Source organism: Centruroides vittatus, unplaced genomic scaffold (genome assembly GCF_030686945.1).
Source record: "Centruroides vittatus isolate TY-2023 unplaced genomic scaffold, ASM3068694v2 contig_956, whole genome shotgun sequence".
NCBI lineage: Eukaryota > Metazoa > Arthropoda > Arachnida > Scorpiones > Buthidae > Centruroides > Centruroides vittatus.
The window spans coordinates 834,348-858,369 of NW_027122635.1; the positions used below are offsets into that span (position 1 = coordinate 834,348).

At 31.4% G+C, this 24,022-nt stretch overlaps 1 protein-coding gene and 1 pseudogene across 1 annotated transcript; one reads left to right on the forward strand and one right to left on the reverse strand.

Annotated features, from left to right (window-relative positions):
* Positions 1-8,311: 8,311 nt before the first annotated feature.
* On the reverse strand, positions 8,312-9,111 carry LOC136985253 (NADH dehydrogenase [ubiquinone] iron-sulfur protein 2, mitochondrial pseudogene; annotated as a pseudogene).
* Positions 9,112-20,135: 11,024 nt separating this feature from the next.
* Positions 20,136-23,448, forward strand: LOC136985233 (uncharacterized). The gene is made up of 3 exons (XM_067282468.1): positions 20,136-20,425; positions 20,516-20,606; positions 23,357-23,448. Exons 1-3 carry the CDS (start codon positions 20,138-20,140, stop codon positions 23,440-23,442), a joined length of 465 nt encoding a protein of 154 aa, XP_067138569.1. The 5' UTR covers positions 20,136-20,137; the 3' UTR covers positions 23,443-23,448.
* Positions 23,449-24,022: the final 574 nt, after the last annotated feature.

Below are 24,022 nucleotides of genomic sequence, written 5' to 3' on the forward strand. Positions count from 1 at the left end.
TAATAAGGAGTAAAATCGTTATTAAGTCTTACCCTAATGGAATACGATACATACGATCCTCGTTATCTCCCCACCCCGTCGACCTTTAACCACCAAAATTTAATAGCATCAATCCCCCTAACAAAGAAACCTCCCTACAAAATTTCAGCAATTTGACAAAAAACACACGAGTTATTTAGCTTCAAAGAGGGTGAACAAAATCGTGCCCTTCCCCCAACATTCATACATACAGAAATTACCCCCGAATTTTTTTGAATTTCTCGACGTTTCAAGGTGTCCCAAGTCCAAAACTGTAAAACATCTGGGGGGGGTCATTTTTTGCCGGATCGCCATACTCTCCCTTTGTTATAACAGCCGGGAAAGTAAAAGTTAACAGTAAGTAAAATTAATTTAAAGACTACATTCAGATATAAAAGAAATATTTTCATACCATTTTTGATATTAAAGATAGCTTAAATATTGACAATATCATAATATTTATTTGAACGTATAATTATTTAAAAAAGCAAATGATAAGATTTATAATAACTAAACATATTTTTAGATGATATTCAAAAATTCTTGAAATATAGGACAATTATAGTAATTTTCGTCTTAATTCCAATTCTGTATATTTAATGTATTTATCAAATCTATAACATACATTTCATCCAGTTTTGATGGTGCTAATTACTTCTTAATGGAGACATTAAAATCTTTTCATTTAACAAATTAGTTTCTCGTTTGAAATGATGATTTGTATAATTTACAAGAATAATAGCTTTAAAAATATACAAAAATTCATAAGCATGACTTATCTAAAGCAAATAAACATCATAGTCATCAATTTTATTGTGATAAAAGGTGTAAATTAACTATGGTTTTCATGGCAATATTGTCGTGCTTCCACAGTCACAACAAATTGCTTCGAGAAGTAAAATTGCTGATAAGGAAATGATACAAAAATCTAATCAATTATAAATCTAAAACATTCGATCCCTGGTTAAAAGGGTAAAAAAAATGGCCGAAAAATTTCATAAAAATCATTCGTATCGATCGAGATAATTATGTCTTTATCATCTACGTATAAAAATGTGTTAGGCTTTTACTAACATTCTCATTATTTCACTTTAGGTTAAAAAAAAAAAAAAATGCAAATAATGGATCCGGTAGCTTCTAATTTCAAATTATTGATAATAAATATTAACACAATTATCTTTTCTTTAGCAATCTTAATGATTATTTTACATCGAAGTGATACATCTATAGCGTATCAATTTAAACTACAATTTAATAATCGCAAAAAACTTTTATTAAACAATTGAACACAATTAAGTAAATAATGTTATTCACTTACATATTGCTGAATTACAGTATCAACAATGTATCATTCGTATTTTACTCATAATGTTGTCAAACTGATATTCAATAAGCGGTTGGCCGAAGTTGTTAAATAACGTTGTTTCAGTCACGTTCGTCAGTTTTAGTTTTAGGTTACGTTCAGCTAGGCTCTTCTTACGTTATGTTTGCGCTGGCCAATCAAAGAAGACATTATTTGTAACATTTAAATAACGCCTTCTTGATTGGCCAGATACAACGTAACTTAAGAAGATCCTGTTTGAACGCAGTCTTATTCCTTATATACGTGAAGTTTTAGTTTTAGTACTAAACTATTTGGATGACTAAAATTAAGTTTTAGTTACTTTTTTATATCCGGCCAATATTGCTAATTTTAGCTTCTTATTAAGTTTTAGTTTTTGTTTAGGATGTCCGCCTATAGTTCTGGAGATCCGCGATCATATCCTGCGAGCAACTTCAGGAATTTTTCATGGACGATCTGTCTCCGGATATTTTGGCGTCAGAGACGGGCTCAAAATATCCGGGGACAGATCGTCCATGAAAAATTCCTGAAAAAAGTTGCTTCATTGTGAGCATGGCCGAATGGAGTGGATAAAGGACACCACAGTCAGAAAAAAAACGAAAAAATTTAGCTTTTTACTAACTACAAGAGAGCGAAAGGATATAACTATACTATAAAAGACAGGGCTACAAACAAGATTTTTAAAAAAGTACGTATTTCATAATGTGGTTTATTAATTTTTGTCATATAGATATATAAAGTAACACAATTCAGTAAGGATGGAGAATAGATCTAAGAAAGAACTGAACGGATGCAAAATGAATACAGTATAAGTTAAATACAATATACTGTTTTATTAACATGCAAACATTTTTCTGTTTTGAATTGGCAAATTCACCCGTGACACTCTCACTAGAGACTCTGCGGATGTTCAGTCGATCTTCCGACAGGGAATTTCTAAAACATGTTTTTAACCACCGTAAGCGGAGAACGACCTTTACGCTGTTGCTGTGATAACAGGCTAAACGGTTGGATTTTCAAAATTTTCTTACACTGAAAACTCTTCACTTTCTTTACAAATGTCTAGTGCTTGAAAGACGATATCTTTCTTTCCACGAAATCTCCAATTCTTCGTCACACGATTACTTCTGCCATGAACCGTTGAACGTCGATGCATTCAAAAATGCATTCCAGTTTTGAAGAGGGTTTGACAGTTGGCTTCATAAAAGTTTGTCTGCTTTTGAGGTAAAAAACACTGCAAACTGCAAAGTATTTCTCTATGCTTAATGAATCTAGGTTTAATATGGTTGTTGCTGCTTCCTACCTAATCTTTGAATACTGAGAGCGTTATTATGATTCTCCATAAGAATTTTGCGCCTCAAATATATTGCGAAACTCTTCAGTGACCTTCTACCTCGTGTTTTTTAATTCCTTTACGGAATTCTGTGCAAAGAGTATTGTTTCAGCTAGGTATAGGGCTTTCTCACCGAAAACTCACTCAGGGGTGTTACGATGGAGTGACATGCCAGAAGGATTTGACATTCCATAAATTTGGAATTACCACAAATATTTATTAAAGCTTTTACTTTTGACTTTTACTGTCCTGTGAACACTAAGTAAACCCTTTTCCACACCCATCATAAACGATTGTCCCTCTCAAAGTAATCAGATGCTTTCTTCTAATTTCTGTATGGTTTATTTACCAATCCTTTAAAAGAATGAGAACTGACACCGTATTTTTAGACAGAAATACTGTACATGTCCTTTACAGAAAGGTGCATCTTCATTCTGGAGTAAGCCAACCAATACAGTCTTCGGTCAATGACTTTGGAAACGAAAAATTCTTTTTTCGGAACAAGAAATTCATAACTTTTGGAGAATATCAGATGGATTTGTATGCATGTTTCCAATTTATTCTTAAGAAAATAAACAAATAAACGCTACATCTGCACAAAATTCATTCCAAGGATGAGTTTTGTGTACGCTGTCGGTTGATTAGTTGATACATGTTCTTGTCAGCAGTTTCATTAGTCAATTCCACTTGTTTTGAGACTTCACTGTCATCATATAACAGATTTATGCTCGACACACAAACTGATACGACACACGCCACTCTCTTACGGATGCTAAGAGTGGCACCTAGAAAGTTTCTCTGCAATCATTTTCCACCAGTCTTCAATGTGGCGGTGTTCATAGTGTTCATTTTCCACCAGTCTTCAGCATGGCGGTGTTCATAGGACGGTGGTTTTTCTTATAACGATATTTCATTTTTTCGTTTTTTAAATGAAATAATAACATGATTTTTTTTTTACAAATCATAAAACCATTGGTAAGAAAGTCTTACATCGCATATATCAGACTTTCGAAATTTGCAAATTAATATATTTGATCTACCGAATCAAATGATTTTGAACATGAGCATCGATCCATGTAAGACAGATTTTGTTTTTGTACCAATCTCCCGATGTTTTTCACGCCAGAAGGTTGACAATCCTATGGATCTCTGACTATTTTTCTAAATGCTTCGTAGCGTACGTAGAGGTCTTTGTAGTTTCGGCTTTAATTGTAAACTGCATTCGTCTTCTCTCCCAACGTGTTTTTATTTTATGCCATACTACAAAAATTAAAAAGAGAAACGAGTGTGAGGCTCTGGACAGGACCGAACCCTCAATAAAATTTGCGTTAAAATAGTTTTTTGAAAGAAAAAAAGGAAGCTAGAAATAATTTTTTGTATGAAAACGCGACGCGAACTTTTAAACAATAGAAGAATGTAAGTCCTGAGATCGCCCATCACCGGTTGGGGATCGAATTAAACATCGATTTTTACCTCTTCCGCGATCTGAGCTAATATCTCGTTACACTTAGTAACGAGTGATCAACCTGTTAGAAAGCTTGAACGAGGAAAAGCGACCAACTGGAATGGGCAATCGAGGATAAAAATTAATAAACCTGGGAATTCAAGAACGGGCTTCTTCACCCGGAAGTTTTAAGTGTCGGACCGATTGTTGCGTGTGTGTCTCGTGCCCATCTTTGTTTCCGTCTCCCATCCTCGGATCGACATCTTCCCATCACCGGAAGTCGACCGCATCGTCCCGGACGTCGAGAGAACTGTCTTTCGCGACCAGGGACACTCCATCATTTGTGACTATCTTGGAAAGAAGAGGAAGACCCAGAAGCCGCTGCCGACTTAAAACTTTCAAGATGGCGGAAATCTTGTATGCTGCTTTCGTGTCAAATAAAAAGGTTTCTTGTAGCCGTAGAGTCTATCCATGTTTCTCATAATCTATGTATCTTATATACTTCAAAAGCATGGACCCCATGCTTTTGAAGTATATAAGGAAACACTACCAATAACTTTACTTTTACCAAAATTTTTAGTTAGATAAGTATGATTAAATCAATTAGAGCATGTATTGTTGATGTTTTTTGTCTGAAACTACCAATATCTTGTAGGATAGAACCTTCAATTTTTACCATAACCCGACATTATTTCTTATATATAAGTTTTTCAAAAATTCTGCTTATAATTAAAAAGTAATACAATGGACGCTAAGTAGATATATCTGATCTATCACCTTTTTTAAAACATGTATTATATTTTTACAAAGATTTAAGGAAAATAACTAGATATAACAGATAAATTAAATTCGTAAGCTAGAGATTTCGAGAAATATCTGCCAAAATTTCCATTAACTTTATATTAATGTAGTCCCAATTGTACACGTTAGTTTTGATCTTACGAATCTCCTCGTAAACTGTAAAAGGAAGAGAAATTAATTCGTGCATATCATAAGTAAATGAAGTAAATGTATCAACAAAAGAGGAATTGATTCCTCTATAATCATTGCAATAATTAGTAAATGCATTTTCAGTTTTACTCGATTCTATATATTGATTATCGTCTACTAAAATTTTGTTAATTGTCGCAGCAGTTTAGCGTTTATTGGAAAATTATGCAATTTCCCCAGAAAGAAAATCGATTAATAATTATAGTAAGATCTTTCGTCATTAACTACAGAACGTCTAATTTTCAATGTTAAGTTTCTAATTTCAGATTTTATCTTGGCTCTCAATACCATCACATCTTTTTCGACTTCTATTCCTAAATAATTTTATCTTCTTATTATTAATTTTTAGTATTAGTTGATTTAATATTTTTTAACCTACATTATTTCTAAATTTCTAAGAAAATTCCGGCATATTTACGTAAGTCCAAAATTCCACATGGTAATGGAACTGGTATACAAACATACGAGAATGAGTATTTCGCGTATGCGCATATTCGGCGACGTCAGCCAAAAATCAGTTTCTACGAAAGTGATGCCAGCTTAAGGTTTTTATTCTAAATTTAGGGGGGAAATCAGCAGAATGGAGGAGATTTAGGGAGAAAATGTAGTCTGCTCATATTGGTTCGTGAGGTTTCAAGGTCGAGTAGGAGCTTCCAAAAGTCATATTACTTATATTTGTTCTCTCAGCGAGATCCGGAGCAGGTCACTTCATCACATGATGCTTTTGCTCAACTGTACCATTGTCGCCTACACTCTAAAGTGAAAGCTATGGATTGTCAAAAGACTAATAACTTATGTTTCTGATATGCATTGCACTTGAAACAAAGCTATTTAAGGGAAATTTGTTTTAATTTTTAAAAAAACTCTGCAAGTTTTAGGGGAATTTCAGGTTTGTTTAGGTGTTTTCACGACAGAAGGTTAGCAACCCTATGGATCGTCGACTATTTGTCCAAATGCTTCGTAGCGTACGTAGCGGGTCTTTGTATCCCCAGCTTTAATTGTAAACTGCATTCTAGTTTCGAATGTAAGCAAACAAATGTACAAAAGTTTTTAATTAATTAATTTATTTTCATAGATTTAATTCTAATAAATAAATAACTTACCTTTTTGGTCTGTTATTTTCTGCGAAAGTAGTTTAACAAAGAATTCGGTCGTTTACCGGACATCTTCCAGTAAAAACACCGAAAAACAAGATTGAACTAAAAATGAAAACGTTTACATCAACTGTATTTCCTCTTTTATTGAATCACAACATTATTTATTCAAAAACATTTATTTAACAACTCGACAAATTTTTACAATATCTCTAAGTCACTATTTCACTTCTTAACTCGACGATTTCTAACCGTAAAGTAGAATTTTTTTTTTTTTTTTTTTTTTTTTTTTTTTGTTATTTCTCGTGTCAGTAATACAATACTGAATTTTGGCTGGTTCTGAGAATTTTGCCAGGTGACACTGGCTATTTTTTTCTTTTGTCTAATTAATATAAATGAGAAAGCGGGCTCGATTCATCTTAGAATATTTGGCAGTAATTGTTTGATAACTTTTATCTACGAAGAAAGAGAGTACATCAAATTAATTTTATTTTTAGTAATTACATTTTTAGATTCTTAGTACAGATGATGTTTCCTCCTTCCAGAAAACAGTTGTATTTTTAAAATATTCGTTACTCCCGGAAACGAGTTAACCCTTCTAGACAATTGGAAACAGTGGTATTGCATTGTCATAGATACCTTGCAGACAATGGCTAACTCAAAAATTAAAAATATTGAATAATTAATAAGTATATTTTTGTTAAAAAGCGCACGACGATTCTATTGCGGATAAAACATATTATATCGCCGTCGCATTGTTTTTTTTTTTTTTTAAATCACGTTTTGAAGTTTAAACAATTAAATTTTAATTCTTTTTTTGTATCAAGAAAAGGGCTCAAGCTCCTTTAGCCCTCGTCTTGTATCCAAACAATGAAACGATGATCTTGATAAAAGGGTAAAAAATTGATAAAATATAACTTTTGTCATCGGGAAGTCAACCTTAATCAAATCCAACAAATTATAGTATTTTTATGATTTAGAATTTAGCTGTAAAAAATGCTCTAAAACTTTCTTTTTTGCGTTAAACAAATTTCTGGTTTGTAACAAGCCTTATAAATAGCAAATCTTGAGATTTATTTTCTGTTTAATGTGCTTTCTACCAAACGAAAACTTGTTCCATTTTGTAGAAGGACCGTTTGGGCAGGTTTTACTATATCTATTGCTCATTATAAAACAATAAATATTTAATATCTGTATGTGCCTTTTTATATACACATATATATCTTTTTTCCTCCTTTATTTTTCTTCTTTTATATATATGATTCCAGATTCCTGGTATGATAAACGAGCTTTCTACCGTGCAGCCATCCGGCAGCTCTCGTTTTCGAGAGTTTTCTATAAGTTGACCAGACGGCTGCACCAAAGTCATTATAGATGCTGGAAATAATTGACATTTGTCTGTCGAGAGACCATTCGCTGTCTTTTCTATTTTTAGAACGAAAAACTATTCACTAATGTTTGAATGTTACCCAAAGACTATTATTTCATGTTTCTATATTATACCTATTTTGATGTTTTTCATTATAAACTACATATATATTGAAAAACGCAATACATTATAACAAAAACGAAAATAGAATTCATTTATTTCACCGTAATATATTACTTAAAATAGATTCTATAAAAATAATCGCACGCATTTTATTCACGCACATAACAGGAATTTGTAGATTATACAATTCTCTAATTTAACAAATTATTTATTATAATTATATAAGAAATAGATATTATCAAATAGAGAAAGTAACATTTATTATATACAGTATATATTTTTCAGAATAAATTTTGAAAAATTCATATGAAAAAATTTATCTAGTTTAAAAGCAGTCGGGTAATATATTATATGCAGCACGAAATTGCCAACTGGAAAAACACCAGAAAGTGTGAATAGCAACAAATCTAAATTGACTTATGGCAGCTTCATCAAAAATTTTACCTTTTTTAACTGAAGAAATTAGTATTAACATCTACAGTCTCGATTTTGTTAAGATAACTAAAATTTGTAAACATTTTCAACCAATATTCCAAGTCAATTTCAGTATATAACAGCAAAATTTTCATCAAAAATCAAATATTTAAATAAAGTAAAATCAAACAAATGATAAAAGAATTACACTCACTTTCATTTCTTCTCTTTTTGGTGGAACTATCTTATGATCATCTACTTTTATTTCACCCGCTGGCATTTGATTTAAACACTGGTCAATTATATTAAGACTTTGACGCATTTCTTCAACACGACACAAATATCTAAATCCATCACAAAATAATTTATATTAGATAAATGCATATATTCAAACTGAAGCTTATCATAAACTTCATATGGTTGTGTTTTACGAAGATCCCATTTGATTCTAATGAACATGCAAAAATACATTTACCTGAAACCATAGTTCAAAGCATCTTCAGCAGATACTATTCCAATATCAATTGTGCGCTGTTTCCATATTCTATTATTTGTTAATAAATCTTCAACTTCATCAATTCGTTGACCAAATTTCTCAGCCCATTCATATATATCATCCAGTAATCCAATTGGAAGATCCTGAGAAACTCCACCTGGTCTAACATAAGCTGCATGCATACGAGCTCCCGAGACTCTCTCATAAAATTCCATTAGTTTTTCTCGTTCTTCAAACAACCAAAAAATGGAGTTATATCTTGCAACCTGTTTATGTCTGAAAATGTTTCTTGTTTCTTTGAGATTCAAGATAGACAGATTCAACTGTATATATATTTTGTAATTACCTCTAATGTATTTTGCACGAACAGGGATGTCAATATTTAATAGCTTTTCAACTGCTAAGGAATAACATTCTTCATTACACATCATTGAAACATAATCTAATCTGTCAAAATAAGGCAAAACAAAAGTAACAAAATTTCTCATTCGTTAATTATAAGTTTATATAAACTATAAAGTATAGTATTTAAATATTTGGGTATAATTTATTTTGTGCATTATGAGCTCTGTAATCGCCGAATGTTTTATTTTATCAAATGTATTGATCACCCAAAATCACATTGTGACGTAAATAATGTAAATGTTTTTTTTTTGGGTCGAGTTTAAAAATTTTACTTACAAAGAATTTAATGATATTTATTGATAGCGGCATTCAGAATGCGATGTTTAAACGATGGAATTTTTCGTACTTCTTTCTGTACTTCGATGGTTGTCGCTGAGCGAATCGATTGCTAACATCCGACTCCCTCTGGGGTTCAATAATGATATTTGAAAACTTTGATCGACTTCCAGCAATTATTTCTTAAATATAAGTACTTAAGTAATATTAATAACAACACATTTATTTAAATTTATTTTTCCTATAATCGTTTTTAAAATTAATTGAATTTACTTAAAATTGAAAATAAAAATTTTTATCATTATCATTATCATTATTATTATTATCTACTTTCGCGACTGTTCGATTGATTATTTAGGCTAATTACAGTAAAATAAATAATGATAAATAGCTCTTATTTATAAAAAAATCACTTAATTTAAAATTATTATATTGTTTTAAGTAAAAAAAAAATCTGAAAATTATTACAATTAGACAAGATTAAAAAAAAGCCAGCAACGAGTTGCATAACTTTCCCTGAAACAACTTTCAAAATTGCGTGTGGCGCCATCTATTGTGATATTTTATTTAAAATAACTTTTTATATTATTAATTATTATAAAATGGAGCTTAATTTTGAGGATAGAAATGAATTTTATAATAAAAAAACATCGTAAATGCTAATAACGAGTAAAATCTTCATTAAGTACGGTCCTTCTCGGGATATAACACTATCCCTATATCTCCCCATCCCGTAGAGTCGTAGACCTTTAACCATCAAAATTTAATAGCATTAATCCCCCTAATACACGAACCTCCCTGCAAAATTTCAGAAATTTTCGACAAAAGATACACGAGCTATTAAGTTTCAAATAGGATGAACAAACTCCTGTAACATTTATACATATAGAAAACACCCCGAATTAATTTGTATTTCTCGACGTTTCAGGCTCCTCTGACTCCAAAAAAAAAAAAAAAAAAAAAAAAAAAAACAATTGGAGAGTCGTTTTTTTGACCGATTGTCCCACCATACTTTCCCACTGTTATGTATAATAGCCGGAAAAGTAGAAATAAATAACTAACAAAATATATATGTTGATGACACGAACATTTTTCAAAGACGTCTAGAAAAACTATTCCAACGATATATAAAATACGGAAAGAATAATTAAAATTTTAATTTTGGAATTTTCCAATTTCTCTAATATCAAATAAACAGGCGCATTTGTAAATATTTGAGACGATTTTTATTGAATTTGACAAAAAAAAAATATCAATACAGGTTTAAGATTCGTATGGTTATCACGAATCTTGAACGGTAATAATAAGGAAAGGGAATTGAGCGTAAGAATTTCACTTCTCTGACAACTTTTGTAGTTTTAATTACACATATATATCGTAAATTCTTCCAAAAATGAATCGTAGTAAATTTTAGCAAATGTAAAACAGATAAATCCCATTCAATTAACACAAAAACATTTATAAAATAATCCAAAAAAAAAGCTGTTGCCTAATACATCTCCAGTCCAAAAAATATGTAGTAATACTTGGAAATAATGGGTTTTTGGCAATGGTTTATCGTTGTAATATATGGACTACTTTTTTAATACCAACCGCATGAATATAGACTATATATTACAACAGATAAGCTTGCCAAAAACCATTATTTCCAAGTATTACTACATATATTTTTAAACATGTATTATACCCAACAGATATTTTTCTTAAAAACAAAAAGATGAGTATGTTGGATGTACAGTACATTAGACAACCACTTTTTTGATTATTTTGAGGTTGATTTCATGTTAATTGGCTAAGACTTATATGAGTTTGCTGTTAAAAACTAAGATGTACAGTACAGTACATACGCTGAGCAGTGGATATTGGTTCCTAAATGCATTCGTATGAAATACAGTAGTACTTGGAAATAAGTTTTTGACAAAATTATTCGTTGTAATACAGTTTATAAACTGTCTGTACGATTGTTATTATAAAAGAACATGTGAAAAAGACTTTGATGCTCTTTTTAAGCAATAATGCTTCTTGTGGTTAGATAAAGTATAGTTTTTAGAAATTATTTTACAATATTTTTAGTGAAAATAATGAAAATAAGAATTTCTTATATCTTTGCAAAATGCTCGAAGGACGCTCTAGGGCAATGTTTCTCAAACTTTTTGGACCGCGACCCCCCTTCTGCAATTAAAAATTTCAAAGGACCCCCGAAGAATGAGTATGTGTCGAAAAACATCCCGGAGGGAGGGGTTAGGCTCGTATTTAAATATTTATATTGTTTTTATTATTTATATGTGCAATTATTAAGTATGTGTTATTATTAAGTAAAAATTATTTTATATATCTTTTATTTCTATTATTTCTAAACATGAACTCATAGTAAATTTATAAAATATTTGAAAAAAATTGATCTGGCATCAATTTTTCAGCGACCCCCCAAATATTTTTCACGACCCCCACTTTGAGAATCACTGCTCTAGGGTACGCGAATACAATTTGACTACCATTGCTCTAAACTAATTACATTATTTAATTTTTAATATTCTGCTATATTGAATTTATCAACATGAACTAAACATTTAATTTTGAGTTGTTCGTTGTTGTAATTACAAAGTCGTGCAAACTATTACTTTCCTCCTTTGGTAACCGAGGTAGTAAAGATAGCCGCTCTAAATCAATTATTTTGCACTCAGGTTTACGAACCCCCTGGAACTCGCAACAATGATCCAGAGGGTCATGCTTAAAATTTCCCTTAATTACGTCATCGAGCTAGAAAATTGAACCATTCACGAATAGACAGTAATTATTTTCAGACAATTCATCGATGACTGGGGAGAACTATAAACTAAGCGTGTAATCTTACGTTATCAAAACTCACTCCCTCTTCCCATCATCAGTAATTATTATATACAAACGAATCATCCTTCCCTATAGATTGCTGACGTAATACTTCAATGGTTCCTTAGTAATGATATATATTAAAATTAAACATGTCGGAAGTCACTCAAATATAATGTTATAGTTAAATTTACGAAAAATGATATTTCGTTTTCGTTGAATTTTAATCTACTATGCTGTACATACAATATGAACTATTTTCGACAGATACAAAAATTATTTTTCATAATTATTCTTATGATAAAATAGTAAATTTTGTTAGACTTGACTGTTTTCATTAATAACTCGTACTAGATGGTCATAAATTTAAATATATATATATAATGAAGTGCGCGACGTCAATCACTTCGTAGAGTTGAAAATTTAAACAGAACTTAAGGTCTGTTTGATTTCGTGATTACATTTTTACATAAATTCGACCTTATTTCGTCATTCGAAAGTTATTGACGTCAAATTGATGTGCTCTACTTCAACCAAAGTTACATTCAAAACTATAAATAGTCGAAAAGTTTTGTCAAGATTAATTAATAACAATGAACAAATATAAATCAATAAAGAATACTATTAAAAGAAGTTCTAATAAAATCATTAATCAATGGATTGAAGATAAGAGTTTGTTTCGCCGGGACATACCATAAGCTTATAGCTTACGTGAGTTGATATTTGTTATGATTTGTAGGCCAAAAAGTGGAATATTTTTTCAGCTGAAATTTACATCTGTTACTATCTCTTGTTTTCATCATTGCATTATTCAAATGAAGGTTTCCTTGTGGCCTTTTCTTCTTTCTTCTCTATTGATTTTCTTTAAGCAATTTTTATGCGCTGTGTTTTTAAGTTGACATTATTTTAATAGAATTATCCTGATCTTAAATGGAAAATTTATATAATATTCGCAATATATTATGTTACATCCTGTATAAAATATAGCATATCGATCTCGTAAGGACTAAATGATTTTGGAATTTCTTCTTGTTAAAGGTTTATATTCTTAGACTAAAAGGAATAATATAAAAACGATTTAAGTTTGTTATATTTTGCCTATGACTACGAATTAAAACTCGCTGTCGAGGGTTTACAAACTGATATACAATTTTTCATAATTTTCCTACACACATTTCAGAATGTTATTTATTTTTTCCATCACGTCAGATTTTGTCAAATCGATAAAGTATAAAACCCATATATCAATGTACACCAACGTATATTTGACTATATGGCCGAGACGGTAAAGGCATCTCGGCCATAACCTGCTGCTCTGGAATTTTTCGAAGACCTCACCAAACGACTCCTTCAATTGTGGGCCAGGTCGAACCCACGTTGGATCTGAAAAAAGACCCTCTTAGTGCCCACGGGATGGAAAGAGTAAACGTATTTGTTATGACTTGTATGTGCTATGATCAGTTCAACAAAAAATTATCTATTTATTATTGTTTTTAGAGAAAAACTTATGTAATCAACATAAACATCAAGACTGTAAGAAACTAATGAGGGCTTTCAGAGAAAGAGAACTCGAAGATAACTTATTAGACTTAAGACCTTACTGGTTACTCGAAAGCCAATTCAGCTAGAAAAGAGGTTAATGAAGTCTATATTTTCATAAACAAGACAGGTAAAAGTGGATTTGAATCTGGAGTCCATTTGTCTCGAAAGACCAGAAATAAATGACTCTCTCTCTTTCTAAAAAAATAGTCCTGTATAGAGACGAACTCTGTTGTTTGTAAAAGCTTACGAATGAAATTCAAAATTTGAATATTCTAAATAAATTTTATTTCATGATATAAAAGATTTTACTTCCTTTTGATATGATTACTTCTAAACTGTTTTAAAATTAAATTAGTTTCTTCATATGAAAATTTGTATTTTAGATATTGTATATGCGGTATTTGCAATTTGATTTATATATTTACACAAATCTCTTTATTTAGTTTTTCGTTGTTTATTTAGTATTGTTTATGTAATGTTGGAAATAGAAATGCACGTTTAGAAACCAATACAAAAAGTGCTGAATAATAATAGAAATTTCTTTTAATTAATACAAAAAGTGTTCGTTCCAAAGGCAAATATTCATCTTTTGTCTTTGGAAAGTTTCCTTATAATACTTAGTAAATTTATTACTAAACTTTTCTCTAGAACGAGCATAATTTAATGATGCAGATTAAATTATAGTTTCTTTAAGTTCAATGGGAGATTTTTGGATTTTTCTTACATAAAAATCACGATGACTTGCCAAATTTTCAATCAGATTTAAGTTCTGGAAAATTTCCAAATCAAAGAAAAAAAATATATATATTATGAAAAAATTATTTACGTTCTTTCTTATCATGAATAGATAAACTTATTGATAAGATTTATATATATTTAACGAATACATGAAAATTCTGACAGACCTATTTTTACCATATTTTTTCTTATTTATTTATTTCTTTGTAATGGCAAATAGCTAATTTTTCCTTACTTTGTTGAACACAAAAAATAATAATATCTTCCGAATAATGGATGCTAATTCACGCTGCATTTATCGATCAATTCATTAGATAAAGTGTTTATTCTTTATAACGAAAGAAATATTACTTTAAAAATAATGATATTTCATAATAAACGAAATAAAATTTCCGCTAAAGAGATTCATTATAGAAAACTATCGATCTCAACCGACAACATTCAACTTAGTCAATTATGAATCTTTTAGGAGAAAACTTAATATGACTTAATTGAGAAGTAATTCTCAGTGGTTAAGCATCTGAAAAGCTTTTCAGTAAGCCTACCCTTCCTAAATGTTCAACTTTATCGGGAGATTGAAAATTTCACTTTAGCATATCGAATAAATTTGTTTTATTTGCTGTACATGAGGAATCACATCTATCACATTTTTGAATTTATCTAGATTTCCTGTAGAGGTTTCATCGCGTAATAACTTCCAAACCCTCAAAATATTTTACTGGAGGACATTAAAAACTAAAAAAATGTTCATATAATCCCTAGTAAAGTAATTTTAAACATTTCGATTTATCTTAGAAGAAACGTTAACAATACGTAATATTGAACAAGTTTTACCGAATTAACATTCTGAAACTTTTTCCTGGTGATGAATTGAAAGGTTTGCAAGTAGCTGAAATTTTGTAATGTGGTCTTTCAGTTAAATAGTGAAATAATTTTTAATTTTTAATCAAAAAAAGACGTGTAAAACTTTTATAAAAATTAACTATATCTTGTAATTTAATTTAGAATTTAATATAGGAAACAATGTATTTCGTAATACAGCATTTGGATTGCCAAGTGTGTTTAAGCTTATCGCCCAGTTTAACAAGTTATAAAAATTCCATTGCCGTTCTCATTCACAAGAGAATCATTAATCTAATTCACTGTATTTTTTTCTCTTGAAAAGAGAAATCTGGAGCATTATTTGTTGTGACTGAAAAAGAAGCGTGTGCGACACCGTAACACTGTAAAAGGTGTAAAAATATTTTAAATAAAAACAATTTAAAACTTAACAATTGCACGATGTACATAAATATAATTTTTTAAACTTTTATCTAAATTATAATTTCACAAAAATGTCTAAACAGCGATACATGTTCTTTAACGTTGCTCGAGCAAAAAGTAACGATAGCGAAAATTAAGATTACATTATAGCCAATCTTACCCGTTTTGACAGAATGCAAGAATTAGGTCCCCCTGTTTCCAGACTAATTACAGAATTTTTAGATGGGTCTAAAAATACGTTCGATTTCCCGCAAAAACGCAAAAAAACACATCTGCGCCTGTAAATCTTGCACGCCGCTTTCTCTTAACACTTTCATTATTACTTAACACTTTCATTGTTAACACTTCCCCGCGGGAGAAAGTGTTAATAACCTCTCTCCCCCGGAGGGGAATTTTGAAAATCCCTTCTTAGTGTACGTTCTTATGACGTACCCTAACTGTGTACCAAATTTCAGCTTTCAACTCCACCGACTTCCGGATTCTCTGTGAGACGATGTCCCATCACTCCGACTCTCTGGTCCCCTCGCTCTAAATCTATCTCCTGATGTTTACTCATCTTACTCTTCGAAAATCGCGAAACAGCTCAACAACGCAAACGAAAGCAATAGAAAACAGAGTATTGTGGCTAACAATAAACTAGCAATTGTTGAAAAAAATGAAAGTTTTTGTCTACGAATTTCATTCTTTTCTCCTTTAAGCGTTTATACAATAGATTTAAAAGAATATTTTTAAAGTAATCATACAAGAGCTTTTTTAAATGGTTTAAAGAACAGAAAAATTTCAAGTCTTAAATTTAGTCATTTATACGAAGTAATTCAGACAATTCATGAAATAAAATACAGTAGGTGATCGGTTAACAAATATAATCCGTTCCAAGACTTTGTTCGCTGTCCGAATTGTTCGTTAACCGATTATCGATTTACCATAGGTTTTTATGGGAATTTGATTAATTCGTTCTGGAAACCCCCAAAATAAAAAATATATACTTTTTTACTACGTTTATTTATATATAATAATAAAAATACATACATACACAGTCTTGCATTTTTATTAGTCATGCTTTTCCATTTGTGGAGATTAAAGAATCTGTCTAATGTCAATTGCTTTGCTCTCTTCTTCAGGATTCTCCAGAAGTAATTAATAGCATTGTAATTGTAGATCCCTAAGCCTATTAACCTCAACCTGGTTGGATACATTCTAAGACCGTTGTTCCTGACATCCTGCCACTTCAAAAGATCTTTAATAGCAGACATCGGCATTAATCCTCTTTTTCAGAAGAAAACATATCTCGCCGAGTTTCTTTGTGTATTTCATTCAAGAGTTCTTGGCGTTTTTCTGTCGTCAGATCAGTTTCAGGTTCCATTATGAGCTCTTCAATGTTCTTTATTTCTCAGATGTAATTTTTGTTACTTTAGCTGCTTGAGTCTTCTTAATTATACAGTATCTTTCTTACATAAGATTGAACTGCAGCCTACTGTAGAACTGTTCAAGCCGTACTGCCTGCCCAGCAACATCAGACATCTTCTGCCCACCTTTGCTATTATACTCACACCTTTCGAAAATAAAAACCGACGCAAAACTTAACGAGTGCCCGCCCGACAGTCTCGTGAATACTATAAAAGAATTGTTTCTGTCAGAAAAATAAAAGGCTGGAATTACAAGGGACAGTTTCAAAGCGGAGGAATACTATCCGATCAGTATATACCAGGTTAAGCATCGATGTCGACAACTCCCATGCTCCGAAAAGTTTCGAATTGTTTCCTGAAGACAAGGGAAGACCAATCGGTATTCATTACTTTACGTCGCTTCTTCTTGTGTTTGTTCTGTGAGGTGTTCGTTTCCGAACATAAAAATCTTTCGCGAAAGTGTTCGTTATCCGATTTGTTCGTTAACCGATCACCCACTGTATAAAATTAAAAAATACAAGATTGCAAAGTGACAAATGTCAGAATAAATTTCATGCAAAAAATTGTTCGATTTTAAAAGAGTAATCAATGTTTTGAGTTTATATATGTAGAAAATAACAATCACAGAACAATAAAATTGAGTTTTGTACTCTTACAAGTTAGTTGTGGTCTCGAGAATTTTAATCTTAATTCATGCGATATTACTACGAAGGCTGAAATCAAACTTTAAAAAAAAAACATCTATTTATATAAATAAGGTTGTTTGTTTGTTTGTTCGCTATACACTCTTAGACCGTTCGACCAATTGCTACGAAACGTGACAGTTACGTTCAAATACTTCTAACTTGGACAGTGTTGTACAGTACATCTCACCCCAACATATCGGTTGCATTTCTATAAATCAATTAATTTTTATCTACATTCGATTTGCCAAGTTACACGTAGCGCCATCCATTGGCCAAAATTTAACAAAACAAAAAATTAAATATAATTTTTACAAAAAAAGGATATAATTCGAAAATGTATATATTATTTTAACTTAATTACAGCGACAACGATATATCGAGAAATGGACGTTCATTACTGAGAGAGATATGTGTCAATAATGATATTGAGACATATGCTATTGATGTCTCAATAATGATATTGAGAAGTTTCCTTGCGTGGAATCGTAAGTGCTTTTTTCCCTCTTTCCGCTCTGTGGGTACTAAGGGGGCCTCTTATAGCAAGCCCAGTATGAGAGAGCAGAGCTCACAATGGGGCGGAAGAGTAATCGGGTTGACATATCCGGTCGGATCACCACCGAAAAAATTCCTGGAATTTTTTCCTACCCCAGCGTGTAGGCTGCCACCGCGCGGCCGTCGGCCATCCGGCCGTCAAGAACGAGTTATTATGAAAAACATTTTGAAGCAGGTCATAAAGCACTTAACTAAAGTAAAATATAATTTCAATGAGTTTTGAACAGTTAAGAACTTTAAAGCTAAATGAAATAATTTAAATAATGCATATAAAGAGGTTCTTTTATATTCGAAGATAGGCAATCCACTGAATAGGCTATTAGGTTTCATTTTACTTAGATAGGTTTGATTTTTAGAACTTTAGGTTTGATTTTAATTAGATAAAAATAAATACTCGAGTTAACTCGGAAGTAAGTTAAAAACTTATTATCCGTACAGACGTAAACAGAAACAGGTACACTGGGTGATCGGTTAACGAACAAATCGGATAACGAACACTTTCGCGAAAGATTTCTATGTTCGGAAACGAACACCTCACAGAACAAGCACAAGAAGAAGCGACGTAAAATAATGAATATCGATTGGTCTTCCCTTATCTTCAGGAAACAATTCGAAACTTTTCGGAGCGCGGGAGACGTCGAAATCGACGCTCAACCTGGTATATACTGACCGGATAGTATTTCTCCGAACTTTGAAACTGTCCCTTGTAATTCCAGCCTTTTATTTTTCTGACAGAAACAATTCTTTTATAGTATTCACGAGACTGTCGGGCGGGCACTCGTTAAGTTTTGCGTCGGTTTTTATTTTCGAAAGGTGTGAGTATAATAGCAAAGGTGGGCAGGCAGACGGCTTGAACAGTTCTACAGTAGGCTGCAGTTCAATCTTATGTAAGAAAGATACTGTATAATCAAGAAGACTCACATTAAGGAGTAACAAAAATCACATCTGAGAAATAAAGAACATTGAAGAGCTCATAATTTTTTGCTTACATCTCTCCGATAGATGACATTTAATAAAATGAATCTTTATAATAAATCCAGTGTAAATAAAACTGGACAAATTACTAAATTCTGAAGATAAATATAGTTATATATTGTATTTGTTCAATACCTTCATACAAAATCTAATTGTATTTTGTAAAAGACATAACTATGTAAATCAGCGATGATCTATCTACGTCATTCGTAACAAGTAACGATGAAAAGTATCAATAGTCACGAAGTAAAAGCATATTTAATTATTAACATTTTTGACACTTGGATACTTCCGCATGTTTAGTGACTTCCGTTTGATAAATTTGTTTTCTGAATTTTCCTGTTAAAATATTTAAATAAAACCATTACTATCATTTCGTAAGCATATTGATTTCCTCTATGGATATTAAACTATTCCATTTAGTACTGTACTGTACACTACTTGAATGAACTCTACTTGAATGAACTCTACTGCAAACAGCTTGCATTCATTGTATACGTACAGTACCTTGTATTTCAATTCTCTATTATCCAGTGTTAATATGTTACTCTGTATGAAAGAGTGAATAACTGTAAATTGCAAAGGATGTATTATGTGAATTTATTATTATTATTTGTTTATTTCTATAATTTGTATTAAACTTTTAGCAGGATTCAGTACGGCACTCTAATTACATTCTGTATGTCAAATTTTTCATAACTCCGCTTAAGTTACAACTCACGTGGCCAATAATTGTGGCCACATAAGTGAGGATTTACTGTACTTATTTCTTAATAATAACTTTTGTTACGACAACAAACAAATAAACTTTTGTTATAAAATAATAATATAGCTGACTTATTATGGATTTAATAGAAAAAGATATCTTGTTAAATAACTCTTTTCATACTGGCAATAATTCCTGTATTGTAATAATTCGAAATTTTTTCTCTCGGAAGATAGAATTATTGGTTAATAGAATAAAATTATTCTTCAATAAAGAAATGAAAGAAAACGAAGAAAAACACGTAAACCAATCGTCATATATCAATAATAATGTAACATCAATTCTTGCATCGAGCAATTCTCACAAAACGAAATTTAATTTAATTATTCCCGAATTAATAGCATTAGGAGGAAACGACGATAGTGTAAGGATTATATCTTATATAATTGGCATTTCGAAACAATAACTAGAAATAAAATCAATACGTTGTGTCTATTTTCTAAATTTGTTACAGAGATCGAGTGTAAAAATATGCTCCGAAGAAATCGAAAAAGATCTACCATGTTGCAATGGAAGATATTTACCTGCTGTCATGTCGGGCCACGGTAAGTGCATTTGTCGAGACTTATTTGATTGAAAAGTAATTGTAAAATTTTCAAAAATTTCAATTATATCGATGGGTTTCTTTAGCAATAAATTCTCTTGCCAATATGAAGTATTAGGATCTGACATTTTTGATTTTTCATGAGCAATTCTGGTCATAATTTTTTAGTAGTGCTGTCATTTTCAATGATTAGATTCTTCTCTAATGCATGAAATTCAGATTAATAACATAAATTGTACGAAGCCGAGAACTTTTTCATTAGTAAGTCCTGCATATACATTAATGGATCATCCTAATCTGACCAGATCTTTCCATAAGTAAAAACAGTATTTATTACATTCAGTAATAAATACTCTTCTAAGTATTCTCTTAAATGAATGATTCTCCTAAGTAAAAGTATTCTCCTAAATAAATGATTCTCCTAAGTATAGAGAGAACCTTTTCAAATCATCAAAAGTCCACATACACACACATACTTTGGAAACCCAATAAATTCTTTGCCGCAAAAAAGTCGTTGGCATACCACGTTTGGCACGCATGCTAAGGGCATATATTCTATCTTTAATAAATACTCTGTACACATATATAACTCTCTGTCCTGTGGACACTAAGAGATTTTTTTAGTGCATTATGGGTTCTGCGAGGCCTACAATAGAGTGGCCGGTAGTGAGGGATGGCTCCATGATATTCGGACTGACCACCCCCGAAATTTTTCTGGAATTTTCAACCCGTCCATATTCGATTCCGGGTTCCCCGGAATATTAGGGTACACCTTAACAAATACTAAAATAACGTAACATTTTTTAAATTAAATTCAAAATATTCTGATAAAATTTCCTTTATATTGAATTTTTGCCATCCATGTTGTAACAGACTACAGTATATAGTAAAATATTCATTTGAGGTCAGATTGACGACACTAGCTCCAACTATGAGCAATTATGAGCAACGTATCTTCAACAATTATGAATTATTACAATCAATAAGCTAGAATATACTACACAGTGTGGCTGAAGCGACGCCATGTTTGAGGAAAATTAAATACACGTCCATCATTTTCCTTTTAGTCAAGGGAACGTGACGTGTGTTGTGTAAAGGCAATAAGCTGGAATATTATAACTCGTCGATAGTATCCGTCGTTGCCACCAAGAACGCTGTAACCATTAGTCACGGCCACCATATGTAGTATATTCTAGCTCGTTAATTACAATACTTACAGGGCTAGTTGCCAGATCCGACAATTTTTCGCCAATTGGACTAATTTTGAAGAAAATTTGTCCAATTGTCCGGCCGTTTTTATGTCAATATTGCCTTTTCTTTTGCTTATTAAAAGCATTTATTGTCGACTTTTTATTCCCTATCTACAGATCGACATTAAAAAAGAACAGCAGCCGGATGCACAAAGTAAAGTGACAGCCTACCGTTCTGGGAATCCGAGATTCCGGGAAATTCTGTCTGGTCAAGAAACTCCAGAATTTTACGGGGATGGTCCATCCGGATATGGGGCCCATCTCTCATTACCCAATGTTGCCTGGCTAAACCAAGATTGGAATGCTAAAGAAGGTCCTCTTAGTGCCCATAGGGCAGGTTTATAAAAACCATTAAAAACGAATGCCTGTTAATTGAAAACCTCTAGATTTGGCTTTTCTTGGCACAAAACAACTGTTTTTGCAGCATTTTTATGAGCGTTTGCGTGAGCTTTAGCTGATTTCTGGCAAAATGCCACACGTACGACAGCCTGAGATAGCAATATAAACTGTAATTTCTTTTCACTTTTGTTGTAAACAAATGTCGTACAATTTTTGCCCAAGCTTTATTAGATAAGTTTATTTCTAAATGCATTTTATACTGTAATTGATTATTGGTTGTTATTCTTCATACCGGTATCACTAAATACATTTAGTGATACCGCCAGACAACTAAGTAAAAATCACCGAATGATCCGAAGAGTAAAAATATTTCATTTGGTCGTGAGGTGGTTATAACAGGAGTGCGTGTTACAGAGCCATCAATTTGTCCGTAAAGAATTGATCTCTCAAATAATAAATTCACTCCAATGAGTAAACAGCAATAACATTCTTAATTTAAAATTCATTCCTATTTAAATTACTTACTGCGGATGCACCAGAGAACCATGCAAGTCTGTACCAGGGGTGGCGAACCTGTGGTACGCGTGCCCAAAGTAGCACGTCAATAGAAATCATCTGGCATGTGACTTATCATTTCTCGCCCGTCTTTTTCGATTAGCTTCTTTACATTAATTCTAATTAAAGCTTATTCTTTTCATTTGTTTAAAAATGTCGTTATTCGAAGTCAATAATTTCGATATGCATAAATATTTTAAAGATAAGTATGCTTACTATATGGCACGCGTATTCAAAAATGTTCGCCATCCCTGGTCTATACTGGTTAATTCGAATTCTTGACAGAAGTATGTCTCGCTTCCGGGCTCATTTAAAACTGCAATAAATATCAAACGACAGAAGAATTCCTTTAACAGTATTTAAGACTAATTAATTAACAAAAACAAAAAATAGAATGAAAATATTGTAAATTGACTTTTTATTGTATTATATTTAGACTCATTACTTAGCCTTAAAATAGCCCGTTAAATAAATCCGGCTGTTTGTTTGATATTTAAGATAATTATCCGATTAGTTGTTCATGTTATTAAAATTCGAATGCAGTATTAAAATAATTACTTTAATCTAAATATTTGATATTTATTATATATACAAATATTTTTCACAGATGATATATCTTTCATCGGCCAGAATAAATCAAATAGATCAAAACAATCAGGTGGAGTTGAATCACGTGCCATTCCTGATGATTAGCAATGCAATGAGCTTTATAAAAAATATAAAATGTTTTATATTGTGAATTAAAGTTTTTTGTATTACATTTAAACTCGTCGAATTCTTATTAACTCCAAGGAGACAGACTCTATTTCGTCAGGAGAGCGTATAAAAAGTTATAAGAAAAGGTTACTTCTTCCAATAGTGAGACTAGTAATACAGTATTTATCACGTCTTTCTTAATTATTCACAACTAACAGAGACCGAGACTAAAACAGTTTTCTTTATTTCGCCTATTTAATAATGATGCAACGAATATTCGGTTACTATTCGGTATTCGGCCTATTTTTCGCTATTCGGCCGAATACCGAATACCTAAAAACAGGAATAAGAAATAACAAAAACACGGTAAATTAATCATTTTGATATTTAGATTTAATGTTATCAGGTTAGTTTGTTTGTTTATATTTATTTATAACTTATAACCTGCACAAAATAAAAAACAAAATAATATTAATCACATGTATTCACATTATAATTACAAAGATCAGCACACGTACACACCTATTCGTTCGAGAATCGTCGCACATCTGAGTCTGAGGGTCTGACCCTGCCTATC